Source organism: Botryllus schlosseri, chromosome 3 (genome assembly GCF_051294905.1).
Source record: "Botryllus schlosseri isolate E-star chromosome 3, Bs_hap1, whole genome shotgun sequence".
Taxonomy (NCBI): Eukaryota; Metazoa; Chordata; class Ascidiacea; order Stolidobranchia; family Styelidae; genus Botryllus; species Botryllus schlosseri.
The window spans coordinates 1,210,046-1,227,919 of NC_137238.1; the positions used below are offsets into that span (position 1 = coordinate 1,210,046).

General features: G+C 37.7%; 1 protein-coding gene across 1 annotated transcript in view; it reads left to right on the forward strand.

Moving 5' to 3' along the window:
- The first annotated feature begins 488 nt into the window (after nt 1-488).
- The window catches only part of LOC145435508 (meckelin-like), a 36,454-nt gene continuing 19,068 nt past the window's right edge, over nt 489-17,874 (forward strand). Inside the window, exons 1-11 of the mRNA XM_080312787.1 lie at nt 489-723; nt 2,154-2,233; nt 4,772-4,853; nt 6,157-6,238; nt 9,311-9,437; nt 11,297-11,353; nt 11,413-11,555; nt 13,087-13,183; nt 13,981-14,067; nt 15,247-15,312; nt 16,961-17,117. Of these exons, the coding sequence (XP_080168913.1) occupies nt 546-723; nt 2,154-2,233; nt 4,772-4,853; nt 6,157-6,238; nt 9,311-9,437; nt 11,297-11,353; nt 11,413-11,555; nt 13,087-13,183; nt 13,981-14,067; nt 15,247-15,312; nt 16,961-17,117 (1,156 nt within the window). The 5' untranslated portion in view covers nt 489-545. The remainder of the gene's footprint in view (nt 724-2,153; nt 2,234-4,771; nt 4,854-6,156; nt 6,239-9,310; nt 9,438-11,296; nt 11,354-11,412; nt 11,556-13,086; nt 13,184-13,980; nt 14,068-15,246; nt 15,313-16,960; nt 17,118-17,874) is intronic.

Consider the following 17,874-nt stretch of genomic DNA (forward strand, 5'->3'; position numbering starts at 1 on the left):
AGCAACATTATTTACAGGTGTAGGTGTTCATTTTTTACAGTAGATCACTGTGTAAATTGGATGTATTGATACTAAGAGTTGGATTGTGCTAATGCCAGCTGTATTGGAGGATCAAAATGCGCACAAAGCTATCGTGTCATTCACCAATAACTATTTGTCTTTTTGTAGGCTTATGATTCGTATCTTGATCAATCTGTTTGTTATGGTCAAAAAATGGTGACACATTTCCTTTGAGTTTTGGTTTGTCAAAACAAGAGTGCGACAGGTATTTGATCCGATGCTGATAATATGGATAACTAACACCTATTCTCCAACACTCCCGATATATTAGGTCGATATTCGCAAGATATGGCTTAAGGCGCATTTTCAAAACTTCAGAGTGGTATTTTTAGCTTTACAGTCATCGCTGGTAAATTCAAGTTTTCAATGTGGTTGTCAAAGTGTGCATACTGGAAATTTTCTCAGTGCTGTTGAGATGTTACTGTGTTTCAAACTTGAAATATTTTTTATATCAGATTTAATGACTTGGTGATTTAGCTTACATTATGAAAAGCGGTATAATCTGCATAATACCTGTTTTTGTTACATGGATAATGACGACTGATGCTCAAAATTCGTTTGAAGAAGTTCTCCCGTCATCATGCACGACGCAGTCACTCTATTTTGACTTTGGGACGTTAAGCTGTCGGAATTGCAGTACCGGTCAACAGGTTGACACATCAGGTGGGTGGATTTAGGGCTGATCAATAATGTCTTTTTTGCAAATTTTACTGGCTACTTGATAAAATTGTTGGGTTGGCGGAAAAAATGAAGTGTACCAAATTTGGCCCAATTCCAACCTGTAGGACAGAAGTTTTTGAGTGGCCGGCCAGGTAATTTTAGAAATTAGTCATATTACCAAAAATAGATTGCCCAGATTGTGAACTTGCGTGGCCAACCAAAAATTTGATTAGTCTGGCTTGGGATGTGATGACTAAAATATCAGTTTTGACGCATTAGCAGATCCATGGGCCGGTCAAATTTTGGTAGATTTTGTACATTACAATGAAGCAGAATATTCTGCGGTAGAGTTATCTAAAGCAAAAATTTTCTTCACGCTGTCTGCAATATGTTGTCACTCGATTTGTCACACTCCTGAAAATGAAAGAATGCCTAATGTACCAGATTAAGTCTAATTATAATCGCAATTACGAGAGAAAGTGTCGTCCAACATGCGACCTTGCGTTTGCGCTCGCAGAAAGACCATCGACGATGAAACATAGGCATAAAATGATTGACACATGTTGGCCGAAACTTTCGATATCGATATGTCCAGGCGCCGAATAATCCAACTCTCGCAAACTGAGCCCAGCAATAGACAGTAGATCCGCAGTATACTCAAGTACCAATAATATTGACCTATAATGGCCCGCGCGATGGTTCGTCAATGGAATGTGGCCCTTTGGCCGAAAAGGTTGGCCACCCCTGATGTAGGAGCATTGCTGTTCGAGAAAGTTTTGAGATTTAGGCTAATAAAAAGACTCAAAAGTTTTCAAATTTCACAGGCCGCCTCATGGAATAGATTGGTGTTCTAAAAAAACATGCATTATCAATTTGGTTCAATACCAACCTGTAGAAGCAAAGCAATTTAGAATAATTTTTTTAGATTAAAATATTTATTATATAAAAATTTAAAAATTTTAAATTTTACTGGCCTCCTAATGAAATTGTTGGATTTTCTGAATAAACGATGCATTTCAAATCTGATTCATTTCCAATATGTAGAAATTTTTGGATTTATTGAGTAAAAATGAAATTGTTGGATTTTCTAAAAAACGAGGCATGTTGTTGTTGTATGTGGGGTTAATGGTGCTTGAATACTAATGTCTTGTGCACCAGACCACTTTGAAAATAATCCATCCGCAAAGATTGATCGGGTATACGATGCATGACAAATTTGGTTTGATTCCAACCCGTAGAAGTGAAGCTATTGTAGTAGAAAATTTTAGCCTGCTTCGACAGGCCGGAATTGATCCAAATTTGGTGTGCAGCGTTTTGTTGGCTATCAAACAATTTCGCCATGTAGCCAGTAAAATTGAAAAAAAAAGTTGATTTTAGCAGCCCTATCGTTCACACGTTCTGGCACATGACTTATGATTCGTATTTTTTCCAAGGTTATTCGTGCAGTTGCCAGAGTACTTACGCTCAGAATGTTCAGAGTCCGAGGAGATTACAATGCACCTTATGCCCATCTGTAAGTGTTGTATTTCTTGCTATTTAAATAACCGTGCTCAATTCAACGCAATGATCTGAAAATGGACCCTCTCTGTGTAGCAGCATAGTAACGTGGCTCCATTAGATCTCTATGTGCAGTAGGGGTATTCAAAAATGACTTTTTTTCTCAAATCGTACCGTTGGCTACTTGATAAAATTGTTAGGTTACCTAATTCAAGCCTATACACAAAATTTGGTTCATTTCGAACCAGTGTAAGCGGAGTTATTGCTGTCGAAAAATTTGGATTTGAATAAAATAGTATTTACAGTGGGCACCACTATAATAAATAATTAAAGAATTGGTCACCGTAAATACTATTTTATTCATATTCTAAATTTTTCGACGGCAATAACTCCACTTCCACTGGTTGGAATTAAACCAAATTTGCTACCGTTTCTATAGACAACCTAACACTTTCATGGGGTGAACAGAAAATTTTTTCAAATTTTTTGTTATTTGTTTTTATATACCGTACCGTAATAAATAGAAACTTTCTTCTCCTGTAGCAATGCGGCTACTGGCTGGAATTGAACCAAATTTGGTGTGCAGTCTTAAATAAGGTAACCTAACAATTTTATCAAGTAGCCAGTACGATTCGTGAAAAAAAAGTCATTTTTGAATAGCCTACCCATTGTGCACTTGTGCAGGCTATGCAGAGTGAGTCAACTTATGACAGATCCTTCTCTGTGATTTTTGTCGAAGTAATGCCAAAAAGATATATTCCTCGATGAGGCTTCATGGTAGGCCTACCTAGTAGGCTATATTTCATTTAAAGAGCTTCTTGGAGGTACAGAACTTCGTTTTCTCTACTAGTTGCTGACGATTACCCCTGACGAGTGTCAGCCGAAAATATTCGGGTTCATCATCATTTCAATATGAATATGCTCTGCAATGGTATATATATGTGTATTTCATTTAATAAAATGAAATAAAGTCGTTCTCTCTCTGTAATTCGTTTGCTTTTGTGCCAATAGGCCTACTCATTAGGTTCAGTTTTTTATTAAAAATTTTATCAGGTCAAAACATCACAAGATTGCAATACAGTGGTATCATTCATCCATGAAAAGATATAAAGGTGTCAAAACGACTTGGGGTAGTCTTTGAAATCAGACACCCAGATGGGGCTGAGCAAAATCAAGTAGGCTGCCCGAGTGATTTCATTTGATTTGAGTCTCACTTGTTGCGACGTCATGAGACTATTTAGTATTCATAATGTTGACGTTTGATTTGCGACCGATAGTAAATAATGTCAGTGACACATCACAATAAAGGTTAATCGGGTATTTGTTCGGCCTTTTGTGCCTATTTCGTTGCCTTTTGTGACAATGCTCTGGGCTGATCACGATTTCACATTCACTGATCAGCTTTGTACTACGGTACTTGATTAGTTTGCTGTGATACGACAAATAGATGTTTCAAGACTACTAGTGGGAAATTGTATTAAAAAACTATATTTCTCTGTGATGAATGTGAAATGTGAAAAGGTGAGTATCACTTCAGTACTGTACCAGTACTCGAAAAGATCATATCTATGGCGATTTTTTTTAACCTAAAAACAGAAGATTTTTGACTTAAAAAATCAAAATTTTGTCATTTTTTTACCTTGAAAAACTATATTTTTACCAAATTTTGACCTAATGTATGCAAATTAGGTTTTTATATACCCACATAATGTTAGAATTGTGCTACTTATCTTCATTTCTGGTTGGAACGGTCTGTCCTTACGAAGTAGCCTGAAAAAACTTTTTTGACTCAAAAACTGACAAATTTTTACATGAAAAAAACTTTATTTTAAAGAAACCTGGCCCTGTGAAAAATTCCAGTAGTTGCATCACGTATTATGGTAGAAATGATTAAAAGTCGATGTAGTACAACGAAAGATACTTCCTGCATTCTCGGGTAGAAAGTGTCTGTCCTTACTAGCAGCTTGCCAAGAATGGAGAAAGAACGTTCAACAGTAGCAGTTGAATTTTTGTGTGCGTACATTGCTGGTGACATATCGTGTTGCTTCATTCTGACAATTTTGTCTACATCACAATTTTTCATCACACGCTTTTCGATATAAGACCCATACAATTCCCAAGCAGTCTTACTTCAGTTAGGATATTGCTGTACGTTGAGCATAACACCATGTCAACGTACCGTATTTGTTTCATTTGACCGTTTATGATTCGCAATGAGCAGACATTGGGCCGTCTGCAATGTTAGGCCTATGAAGTAGGCTACAAGCTGAAAAATGTCAAATGATAAGTTCACCGACAGTGCAAAATCTATGATACAAACAAAACGCAGGTTGCAGAAAAATATTTCACTTCGTATAAAATTTTGACATTTTTGAACCTAAGGCTACAATTTTGACCTAATTTTGCCTTTTTTGACACTTAAAAAAATCGCCCTGATCATTTCGCACTTGAAACAATACATTTTATACTCAATTCGGATTAGTGTGCACGAATCATTGCTGTTTTATAAGGAACCAAATCTGGTGAACCTTCATAAACCATGTTTTACTTCTAGGGCTTGACAACGCCTGACGGATACTTTTGTGCGACTTGCTCCTCGGTATCGTGCTCGTGCGCTGCCACGGAATCTTTAACAGGTAAAAGTGTTATGGAATCACGATTAGTGGTAGCTGTGTCAAGTGCACAATGTCATTTATTTCTACTTGGCAATTTTAATGAAATATTATTATGCTGACGTGTCAGAGTGGGATAACTAAAAAATATGCGGCTTTTCTAAATAAGATTAAAATAGAAATTAAAGCTGCACAGTTTTTTTTTACCAAATTAGTTTACAATTAGAATTACTGAAAACTGGAAAGTAGATCAAGCTCAGTTCAATTCAAATCAAGCTTCCTTATCATAAGCAAGAAAAATCGCCTGTACAGCATGCTTGGCTCGTTTCAGAGAGAGAGAGAGAGAGAGTATTTATTTTCATCCAACCAAAATACATGAAACACAGACGGCAACGATGGTGGCACAGAAAATATGCATGCGCAGTATTCGGTGTTAGATAGGAATGATCGATAAGACCGTGAAGGTCATCTAGTCTGATCACACCAGCATCAAACAGGCACACTTGACTCTGAACAGTCTGGCTGTAAAAAATGTTGGTTGAAAAAGAGAATAAAACAAAAATTAAACGATGGTGGCAAATGATCAACGAAGCAATGTCTGGGCGAGGTAGGGCAACAGTGTTAGTATAACGACAAGAGGTGATGAAGTAGGTCTTTTTTTAATCTGTTATTTAAGGCAATTCATGGATATCTTGTGGTAATTCATTCCGAATGATAGGTTATGAGTAGTCGATAGATCTCTTAATTAGGTTGATATTGGGTGGGGGAAGTAGATATTTCCCTTTGATGAGGATGTCGTGTAACGGGGGTGGACATTTTTTTTGGATTGGAGTCAAGATGAGATCATAGAAACATTTTGCAAATTAGATTAGAATTAGAGCAAATCAGCAATTCACAAATGAGATCATATACGGTATTTCACTACCGGCATTTATCTCTAATCACTATAATTGGACTAGAATTAACTAGTTTCCCTAAACTGGCTCGTATATTTTACAAAAAATTCAAAATTGCAGTACCCTGCATCTTGTCCATGCCCTACTGCTGAAAAATATGTTGAGAATTTCAGGTAGACTTTTTCACAGATAGTAGTTATGGATATGGATGCTGCACAAGTAGGATAGTTGACGACATTATCAAGATTGATGACATTGGCATAATAGATACAAACCTACAAAGAGATATTTGTAGTGATAAGATATTGGCATAAAACAAGAACATAAGTTGGTTTACCTGCCAGCTTATTTGGGACTCGGTATAGCATATCCTTTTATTACGTTATCACTACTTATGCATGTGATTATATATGTTTTTATATTTGTCACAGTTGCATACAGTGCCCTAGGAACTGCTACAATGAGCTGTACCTCGTGTTCTGAGACTTACTTGGCCGGGACAGGCAGTCAAAGGTAAGGCACTAGCAGGGTTGTAATGACTCGAGTCACGATTTTCTGATGACTTGACTTGACTCGAGTGATTTTCTCAAATACGGAAATGACTCGACTCGAGTCAATCTGTGTATTGATTCGACTTGGACTCGAGTCATTGCGCATGACTCGAGCCAAGTCATATGACTCGAGGCGCAGATGGCCAAGACATACATTTCATTGTAATTTCGAAGAATAGTAAAGTATCCACACCATTGGAATTTCGTCTATTGCTACTGGTACTTGAAAATGCGACCAGAAACTGCTAAAAGTGAGGAAAATTAGTATATTATAATAATATACAACCATTCGATATCACCAAACAGAGTTATAAATGTCGGTTTAACAAGACTTTAACAAGAAACTGAGCAGTCAGCACAATGACTTGGACTCGACTGGAGTCATAATACTGTGACTCGAACCTCTTTTCACTGACTTGGACTCGGACTTGACTCGGTTGTGAATTGAAAATGACTCGACTTGACTCGAGTCAAAACTATAAAAGTGAGATTGACTTGTGACTCGGTGCCTTGTGACTTGGTTACAACCCTGGATACTAGTACTGGGTTAGAATTGCCAGTCGGTCATACTTTGAAATAGCAATTCTCACGTAGGTAGCAGGTTTTTCATTTTGAGCAGATAATGTCTCCTCAAGATCTCACAATCACTTTGTTTGCAACCCATTGGTAATCAAACTGCTTACAATGGGCAGTTGAATTATGCAATAAGTGGCCCAAATTACCCAACTAGAGCCAGACCGACGTAGAATTTTTGATCAGATACCAATAAAACCGATAACTAGTACCCTCCCTGATGATCCCGATATATTTGGTTTATATATTCAAAAGATATGAGATCTAGCTTAAGGCGTATTTCCAAAACTTAACAGCATGTGTTGAAACAGCTTTACAGCGATGGCTTCGCTTAGGCATCAAATAGACTAGAAAGACCGCCTCTGCCCATCAGCAGGGCAAGTTTTTGTTACAGTCAAATCCGTTGAATGTTGCATCTATTTTTCACAAAATTTGCTGTAAAAAGCTGCATTTGTTTTTCATTAAAAAGTTGCATTTAAGGACAAGTTCCTTCAAATTATTAGGATTAGATACTCGAAGGGATCAGTATCCAAGGCACTGTAGCAAAACACAGTGTTGGCGACTTCAACAAAATTAATTTCCTGAAAAAATTGAAGTGAAAATATAATTTTCGGCGGTCCAGCCTGAATGTACGTCAAATCAGAAAAGACTTCAAATTTAAAGGACAGTGAAAAAATGTATTGACATAAAGTACTAACTATTTTCAGGAAAAGTTATTCGCATGAAAAATCGAAAAGAGTTGCATAAATTTGCATGAAAAATTGAAAAAGTCTCACGAAAAATCGAAAAAGTTACAAAAAGTTTCATGAAAGGAATGGAGAACAGCTGCAATATAAGAATCCCCCAAACAGCTTAAAACACCATACTACATAACTTCCGAGTATTTAGGAAGCTGCCGGAAGCTGTGAAAAAAGTTGCCATAGTGATAAGAAATAGACGATTATTCCAGTCTAGCAGTCACACATTATAGTTCTACGATTCCCCGCTTACATTCTGTGACATCACGAAAATTGCCGATATTACTCTAATTTTATTGGCTGTTACTGATATTTCTTTCGAAGTATGACATGAAATCAATATTATTGCCGATCTGATAATCGGTCATGCTCTAATATCAGCCTTGTATCGTTGTCATGAAATGTTACACTGGTCTACAAATTTCAACTTTTTTTTTCAAGTTTGGGTTTTCACAACTGATTGGCTAATTTTGAGACGGCGAATCCAAAAATTGCCTTATATTTTCTCTCCCACATCACGTTTTTGAGATATGAAATATTCCTAATTTTTGAAAAAAATCTATTTTTGACCCCACCCTTGTTGTGAAAACGAAGAATTCTGACGCAGTAATCCAGCTTTAATTAGAAAACAAGCATTCTATATTATATTCACACAAGTTTGCGTTGTCTTTATTAAAATTTCATGCCTTAGAATAAAAATTAGGTTTGCTAAAGAGCAACTCTGAAAGCTAGCACACGCGTGACATTGCATACTGCTTCCATATTGTGCTGCCCACAATCATTTCGTTTATTGCAACAATATAGAAGGGTTTCTTCTAGAAATGGGATTGCCTCAGTATGATGCATTGCAGTCGAATCGAGACTATTCATTGATAGTTCCAAATGAAGTTGGTAGTGTGTTCTACTTTACACTGGTAATGTGTATGGTTATATTCTGATAGAACATTCGGTGACAAATGAAAGCATAATATCAGCACATCAAAACCGTTGTTGCGAATTTGAAGTACCATGAGCATGGTTGGCTCATCTGTCTAGATTTAAAAAGGGTGAACTTTTTGCTGGGGCAACAAATTGGCTACACCAAGTTCCCATGTTTCCTATGCTACTGGAACAGCACGGGGTAAGGATCAGCACTGGAACGAAGAAGAGTGGCCTCAAAGGCTCACCTTGACACGTGGAGACACTCTTCTATTTCTGTGTGCGTCTTCAGAATTTCTGCACTCCGTTGGAATGTCTATATGCATAGTGTGTAAACTGTAGGCTATAATTCAGATAATAGGCTACCTTATCACTGTCCTATCGACATGTTCGTCAGCATGATGAAGCGATTGATGTTATTATGGTTGCTCTTTTGCATGCCTATTTTTTCATTCCAAGGCATGAAATTTTAGTAAAGACAACGCAAATTTGTGTGAATATAATAAATAATGCTTGTTTGCTAATTGAATCTAGATGATTGCAAGTAAAAACGTGTTTATTGCATCAGAATTCTTTGTTTTGACAACAGAGGGGGGTCAAAATTTGATTTTTTTCAAAAATTAGGGATATTTCATATCTCATAAACGTGATGTGATAAAGAACATCTAAGGTCATTTTCGAATTCAGCGCCCTAAAATTAGCTAAAGCCAATTGTCAAAACTCAAACCTGAAATTTTGTGTAGACCAGTGTTATAGCCTACATGGAAGACGTATTAGTTGCTAATCAAATTGTGACTTTCCAACAGCTGCAATCCATGTCCAGACTGCGAAAGTGTATGCACCGCGTCTGGTACGTCTCCTATCTACACCGGAGGACTCTGCTTCAATGACACACTCGTGGCTAGTCTCAGGCTGGCTTCTGTACCAACATCTGTGAGTCGTTCATTTCTGTATGTAATAAATGAGCTCTCATTATCAGATAGAAAATTCCTGACTTATTGTTGATTCTAACATCCACAAGCAATGCTCATATTTACACCATCTTATTATGTTATGACAAATAACTTTGCAAATGTTTCTCCCCACTTAGGTAATATTGAAACCTAGATAGGAGGTAGCATATCAACCATATGACCATAATTATATTGTGACCAGCTGACTCAACTGACTAAATGACCTAATGCTTGTATTGTTGCCTACATTTCACTGCATTGATCACTCTTACGTAGTAAATACACCTCTGTCTATCTGTCAAGCAATGTAACACAAAGCTACCCACATTCTAACAAACTGCATAATCTTTTAGCAGCTATGGACATGGACAATAGCGCTCTTCAAAAGGGACTTTTTTCTCAAATCGTACTGGCTACTCGATAAAATTGTTAGGTTACCAAATTTAAGCCTACACACAAAATTTGGTTCAATTCCACCCAGTAACCGCTTTGCTACAGGAGAAGAAAGTTCTATTTATTATATAAAAATACATAATAAAAAAATTGAAAATTTTATGTTCACCCCATGAAAGTGTTACGTTGTCTATAGAAACGATGTTCACCAAATTTGGTTCAATTCCAACCAGTGGAAGCGGAGTTATTGCCGTCGAAAAATTTGGATTTGAATAAAATAGTATTTACGATGACCGATTCTTTGTTTGTTTATTATAGTTGTGCTCACCGTAAATACTATTTTATTCAAATCCAAATTTCTCGAAGGCAATAACTCCGTTTCCACTGGTTGGAATTGAACCAAATTTGTGTGTAGGCTTACATTGGGTAACCTAACAATTTAATCAAGTAGCCAGTGTGATTTGAAAAAAAAGTCATTTTTGAAAAGCCCTAATGGGCAAGCAGTGTCAGATCGCTCGGCATATTATTGTCATAAAGTTGGAAATTACTCATCACTAGGGTGATTTTTTTGACCTAAAAAACGGAAGATTTGACCTGTCAAAATTTTGACATTTTTTTACTGTAAAAATCTTAATTTTGACCTAAGATATGCAAATTAAGTGTTTTCCTACATAATGTTAGAATTGTAGACCTACTACTTATCTTCATTTCTGGCTGGAACTGTCTGTCCTTACGAAGTAGTTCGGCCTGAAAGAACTTTTTTGACTTAAAAACTGACAAATTTTTCATGAAAAAATTTCATTTCAACAAAATCTGGCGCTATGAAGAATTTCAGTATAGTTGCATCACGTATTATGGTAGAAATAATTAAAATCTGTTGCAGTACAACAAAAGATACTTTCCTACATTCTCGGGTAGAAAGTGTCTGTCCCGACTAAGTAGCTTGCCAAGAATGGAGAAGAACGTTCAACAGCAACAGTTGTTGGCTGGAAACACTCAAGTTGTGCATAGACTGCTGATGACAAACCGTGTTGCTTCATTCTGACAATGTTGTCTACATCACAATTTTTCATTATGCGCTTCTTAATATAAGAATCATGCAATGCCCACGCAGTCGTGCTGCAGTTGGGATATTGCGGTACATTGAGCATGACGCCATGTCAACCTATTTGATCCATTTCAATGTTTACGATTTACAATGAGCAATGGGCCGTTTACAACAGTAGGCCTATAAAGTAGGCTACAAGCTGTAAAATGTCGAATGATAATTTCACAGACATTGCAAAATCTACGATACCAACGAAATGCAGGTTGCAATAAAGTTTCAACTAGGTAAAAAAATTTGACCTAACGCTACAATTTTGACCTGACTTTGACTGTTCTTGACATGTCTAAAAAGATCGCCCTACTAATCTCTCTGACAAAGCTATTTCAAATTTGTTACAGACAAACGCCTACGTCAATGAAAATTTGGTTGCAGCTTATGGAGCTTGTATGGCTGACGTGAGTGTTTGATGCCTTGTTTAAAGAGGACACCGTATCAGTTTACCTATTTGTGTCAGAAAGCCGGAATAAAGAACCAAACGGCGTGTGCTAGCCTGGCCAATATGTGCGTCATGGAGCAGTATTCTTTGGATGCTTCGTCTTGTATCCAATACCAGGCAGCCAACGATGATGAATTGGATTTTGCTGATGCAGTGGAATGGTGGGATATCTTTTGCGATTGCACAGTGTAAAATAGTATCGAAACTGTCATTTTCGATGATCAATAAATTCTTAGTAGCAAGAAGCATATAGTCTAAGCTAGGTAGGCTACTCGCAATAATAATCTCCCACTACTTGACTCGAATCATGATAATCAATTCTTGACTCACAGTCGAGTACTCAAACCGTCGTTCCCAGCCTTAATCATGAAGTTTCGGCTTTACTGGAGCATCAAAAACGATAAGCATTGATTTCCAGCTGCTCATGATATGTCTATGACGTATCAACTGATATGCATTAATATGCATGCATTAATCTGAGGCAAATGAGTTATTTGTAATTTGTGCCCGCGGACTAATCTGAATGGATTTGAGTTCGTATAATAGCAGAATAATCATTAGGGTATCAGCAGTCATTATGACGACCTAAGAATAATGCAGAAAGTTCATATATCTACATTTTATGTCAACACAATGAACATAATGCCAGTCATGCGTCACAATGAAAGATAATTTTGTATTTTTACCATACCTATTTCATTTTGCTTCGTGACAGCTGCTTTGGGTCGATGAGGACTTCACGGAAATGGCATTTCCACTAAAACGCGCAGTTTTCCACGACATTTTTCTATGCTGCGATATGGCCCATCGAGGTCACAAGGGTTTCACAGTGGATAATAACATCAAAACTATAATTCTAGTTGATACTGACTCATTTCAGTACTCGAATCATTAGAATGAATAGGCCCACTCGGTAGGGCTCTTCAAAAATGACTTTTTTTCTCGAATCGTTCTGGCTATTTGATAAAATTGTATGGATACCTAATTTAATCCTACGCACCAAATTTGGTTCGGTTCCAACCGGTAGCCGCATTGCTACAGGAGAAGAAAGTTTCTATTTATTATATAAAAAAAAATAGCAAAATAATTTGAAAATTTTCTGTTCACCCCATGAAAGTGTTAGGTTGTGTATAGAAACGATGTTCACCAAATTTGGTTCAATTCCAACCAGTGGAAGCGGAGTTATTGCCGTCGAAAAATTTTGATTTGAATAAAATAGTATTTACGGCGAGCACAACTATAATAAGTAATTAAAGAATTGGTCACCCTAAATACTATTTTATTCAGAATCCAAATTTTTCGACGGTCATAACTCAACTTCCACACAACCCAACACTTTCATGGGGTGAACAGAAAATTTTCAAATTTTTGGCTATTTATTTTTATATAATAAATAGAAACTTTCTTCTCCTGTAGCAATGCGGCTACCGGTTGGAATTGAACCAAATTTTGTTTGCAGGATTAAATTAGGTAACCTAACAATTTTATCAAGTAGCCAGCCCGATTTGAGAAAAAAAGGTCATTTTTAAAGAGCCCCAACACTCAGTTTGGTTTCATGTACCTTAGTCATTGCATGTGGGCCCTCATTATTATCAGTGTTTTCCTCACCACGTTTTCTGACGCAATCCACAGCCCGTGAGCTGTGAACACTGCCTGCAATTCTATTGATATGATATGTTCGTGCATTTATAGGCGTGAAGGTAGGCTGCCTTGGCTCTACTATGAAATTGCGCTGAACGACGACATTTTGTTGGATGACACCATCACTGAAGTGTACAATTTCAGTCCCGTAAGTATTCATATTCAAATAAACCCGAGTATTTTCGACTGACAGGATTGTTGATATTCAGAGTTCAGCAGCGTTGTAATGACTCGAGTCATGACTCGACACGAGTCAGACTCGAGTCACGATTTTCTGATGACTCGACTTGCCTCGAGTCATTTTCTAAAAATACCAAAATGACTTGTCTTGACTCGAATCAATCTGTGTATTGACTTGACGTGGACTCGAGTCATTGCGAATGACTCGAACCAAGTCATACAACTCTAGACTCAGACGCCAAGACTGTCATTTCATTATAATTTCGAAGAACAAGTAAACAAACCACCCTATTGGGATTTCGTCTACTGGTACCGATACTTGAAAATACGACCAGAAACTATTAAAAGTGAGGAAAATTAGTATGATATAAATGCGAACCATTCGAGATCACTAAGCAGAGTTATAAAAGTGGGTTTAACAAGACTTCAATTGGATCGGAGCTGTCAACACATTGGCTTGGACTCAGACCTGAGTCCTAATACCATGACTCGGACTCGAACGCCTGCTCGGTGACTTGGACTCGAACTTGACTCGGTGGTGAATTGAAAATGACTCGACTTGACTCGAGTCAAAACTATAAAAGTGAGATTGACTTGTGACTCGGAGCTTTATGACTTGGTTACAACCCTGAGTTCAGACTAAGGTCAGAGCAGAAAAGCTCATAGATCAGTGCTACTAAATGTTACCGTTATCTTGTTCATGTTAGAAATGTGTTTCTGACGTAAGCACCATGGTTGATATGATGAGATGTGTTGTATTTTCAGGACACTGTGCTGGACTTGGTGGTGGCTCAATACAGAGCTAACGGAACATTCCTGGGTATGGCGAGTGTGCAGAACGGTCTCATACAGGTGAAGATGGAAGGGTTATATGCTTTCCTAAATTGATATAATTACGTTCTTAGCCCAATATAGTTATCATTAGTGCGATTTTTTTACCTAAAAAAAAGAGAGATTTTGAACTAAAAATTAAAATTTTTACATTTTTTGACCTTAAAAAATTAGCTATGACCAAATTTGACCTAACGTATGCAAATTAGGTGTTTCCTACATAATGTTAGAATTGAACTACTTATCTTCATTTCTGGTTGGAACTGTATGTCCTTACAAAGTAGTTTGTCCTGAAAAAATTTCTTTGACTCTAAAACTGACAAAAAATTTTCATGAAAAACTTTATTTTGACGAAATCTGGCCGTATGAAGAATTCCAGTAGTCACATCACGTATTATGGTGGAATATTAAAAATTTGTTGTAGTGCAACGGAGGTTACTTTCCTACGTTATCAGGTAGAAAGTGTCTGTCCTTACTAGGTAGCTTGCCAAGAATGGAGAAAGAACGTTCAACAGCAGCAGTTATTGACTGACAACACTGACAAACCTGGTGACAAACCTTGTTGCTTCATTCTGGCAATTGTGTCTACATCACAATTTTTCATCGTGCGCTTCTTAATATAATAACCATGCAATGCACACGCAGTCTTGCTTCAGTTAGGACACTGCGGCACGTTGAGCATAACACCATGTCAACCTATTTATTTCATTTGAATTTAGCAGACGATGGGCCGTCCACAACGGTAGGTCTATAAAGTAGGATACAAGCTGTAAAATTTCAAATGATAATTTCACCGACAGTGCCTAATCTACGATACAAATGAAATGCAGGTTGCAAAAAAATTTTCACTTTGTAAAAAACGTTGACAATTATTGACCTAGCGCTACAATTTTGACCTAATTTTGACTTTGATGACATGTCAAAAAAATCACCCTAGATATCACGGTTTCATTGATCCAGGTTTGGGACATGAAGTAGTGCGAGGCAACATTGCCAACTGCTGAAAATTTTCTTCCTGTTGAAATTAGGCACAAAATAGTCGCATTACTGTGATTTTTTCTGTAAACGACACACCTTGTGGTGTTGTCTCCTAATTTGTATTGATCTGGTCTGTGACGATGTTACACAATATCCGAACTTGAAAACGGAATCATGATCGTTATTTTGCGATATGATGCTCAAATTTGTGGCTTGTTTCAGTTATGTCAAGACAAATCGACGGTATCAAACGCAGCTTATGAATTTGGGACGGAATTCGCCTCTAGCGTGAGTTGTTTTTTATCTCTAGATAATATTTTATTCATAACATTTGTATTTTGGGAATTCGTGCTTTGACAGGTAATTCCAACTCAGCTGAGCCCATCCACCAGTTGTAGTGTTAGAAATGGACTGTAAAACCACAATAGACAACCCCAATGTCTCTTGACACAAATTTAAACAACTTGAAAACATGTGTCGTTGTCAAGTCATTTCCTTATTTCGAGTCGATCTGTGTATTGACTCGACTTGGACTCGAGTCGCTGCGTACGACTTGAACCAAGTCATATGACTCGAGGCTCGGACGGCCAAGACCAACATTTCACTGTAATTTTGAAGAATAGTAAAGTAACCACACTGTTGGGAGTTCGTCTATTGGTACTGGTGCTTAAAAATGCGACCAGAAACTCCTAAAAGTGAGGAAAATTAGTATATTATGAATGCAAATCATTCGATATCACCAAACAGAGTTATAAAAAGTGGGTTTAACAAGACTTTAACTGGAAACAGAGCATTCAACACGATGACTTGGACTCGAGTCATAATACCATGACTCGGACTCGACCCTCTGCTCGCTGACTCGCACTTGACTCGGTGGTGAATTGAAAATGACTCGACTTGACTCAAGTCAAAACTATAAAAACAATAAAGACTTGTGACTTGGAGCCTTGTAACTCGGTTACAACCCTGGTTCTTGCAGTCATTGCTAGCTCAGAGTCATCACTACTATCAGTGGTGTAGAGTGTCGAGATAGCGCAGTGGTATAATCCACAGCGGCAACACCAATGGATGCGGGTTCGAGTCCGACCGAGGTTGACTTCCGAATGCCGATATCCAAGTGTTGGAGGCTTACCTAGGCTCCTCCTCGCTATCTCATCCGCGTCAGCGGTGTCTTACAAAAGCCTAGAGGTGGGCAGTGCTATAAGTCGGCAGCTACGGAAAATAAGAAGAAGTCCGGCCTGGTGTAAATGACCATAGTAGTCGACAAACATCATGAATACCCCAAAACAAACTATCACTGGTGTAGTCAGGGGTGGGTTTTAGTGGTCGAAACCCTCCCAATTCAAACTTGTACTGATGGTTATGTCGAAAGGTGACACGATTCCGATAACATATAAGAGCTTCTTTGAGGTACAGAACTTCAATGTACAATTTAACAGTATAATCATATTGAAATGAAACCGAATATTTTCGGCTGACACTCATCAGGGGTAATCGTCAGCAACTAGGAGAGAATTGGAAAGAACATTGTATATCAACAATCGTATCACAAAACATGACGTCACCAGCATGAAAGAGAGAGCGTTCAATGTACTATTTTCAGTGGGTAGACGAACTCCTTCTGTTGACAGAGTTTTGGTTGGTGTGTTTTGATAAAAGTCAACTCCAAGGCACACAAATGGAATTGTGAACGGCCCCGCCCAACGATTCGAAATTGGTCGTCTTGATAATTTTTCGCACAGATCGGATTATCTAACAGATGTCTGCCGATGGCATGACATGACATAAAACGTTAATGAGTTGCTTCAGAATCAAATCTATTCCATTGCCGATTTTTGAATTTCGTTGGTTCTGGTTCTAATTCTAGTTGCACGTGTGGAAATCCAGTCATTTCTACACTTCTGCTCTAAATACCCATTTTATTGGTTCATTCCAGTGTACACTCTCCGTTAGCGATTTATTGGTGAGCGATGTAGCCGACACTTATTACTCGATGTACCTGAGATACATTTCTACAGCGGGATCAACGCTTCTACATCCTGTGCCTGTCCTTGTGTCAAACTACGAGGGTGACACGGGCACTGTCAATCAAGGTGAGTTACTACATTAGCAGTGCTGGTCAATAACTGGTGCTTCTATGTTTTCAAGTAATCAAGTAGATTTTGCTGATTGTCAATACTTTAGTGCTTCTGTATGTAGACTACTTCTACATGAGCGTGTTTTTTGACAAAACTACTACTATGGCTTTGTAACGGTAAAAAAATTTAAATATGTAGCTTTCAAGCGACCACAAGGAATATATGAAGAGCTTCTTGGAGGTACAGAACTTCAATATACAATTAAATAGTATATTCATATTGAAATGAACCCGAATATTTTCGGCTGACACTCGTCAGGGGTAATCGTCAGCAACTAGTAGAGAATTGGAAAGAACATTGTATATCAACAATCGTATCACAAAATATGACGTCACCAGCATGAAATTTCGAATGAGAGAGCGTTCAATGTACTATTTTTAGGTGATACACGAACTCCTTTTGTTGACAGAGTTTTGGTTGGTGTATTTTGATAAAAGTTGATTCCAAGGCACACAAATGGAATTGTGAACGGCCTCGACCTACAATTCGAAATCGGTCGTCTCGATAATTATTCGCACAAATCGGATTATCCAACAGATGTTTGCCGATGGCAGAATTAATGGCTTTTGATCGATCAGCATCAATCTTGAGTGGATGAGTTAAGGGTGAGCTTTTCACATCGCGTGACGCACATGTTCTGATAAATCTGGGGACATGTTGGTTTATGCGGTCCTGCAGACGTCTTGACGTTCTTCCCACGTAGCCACAATCA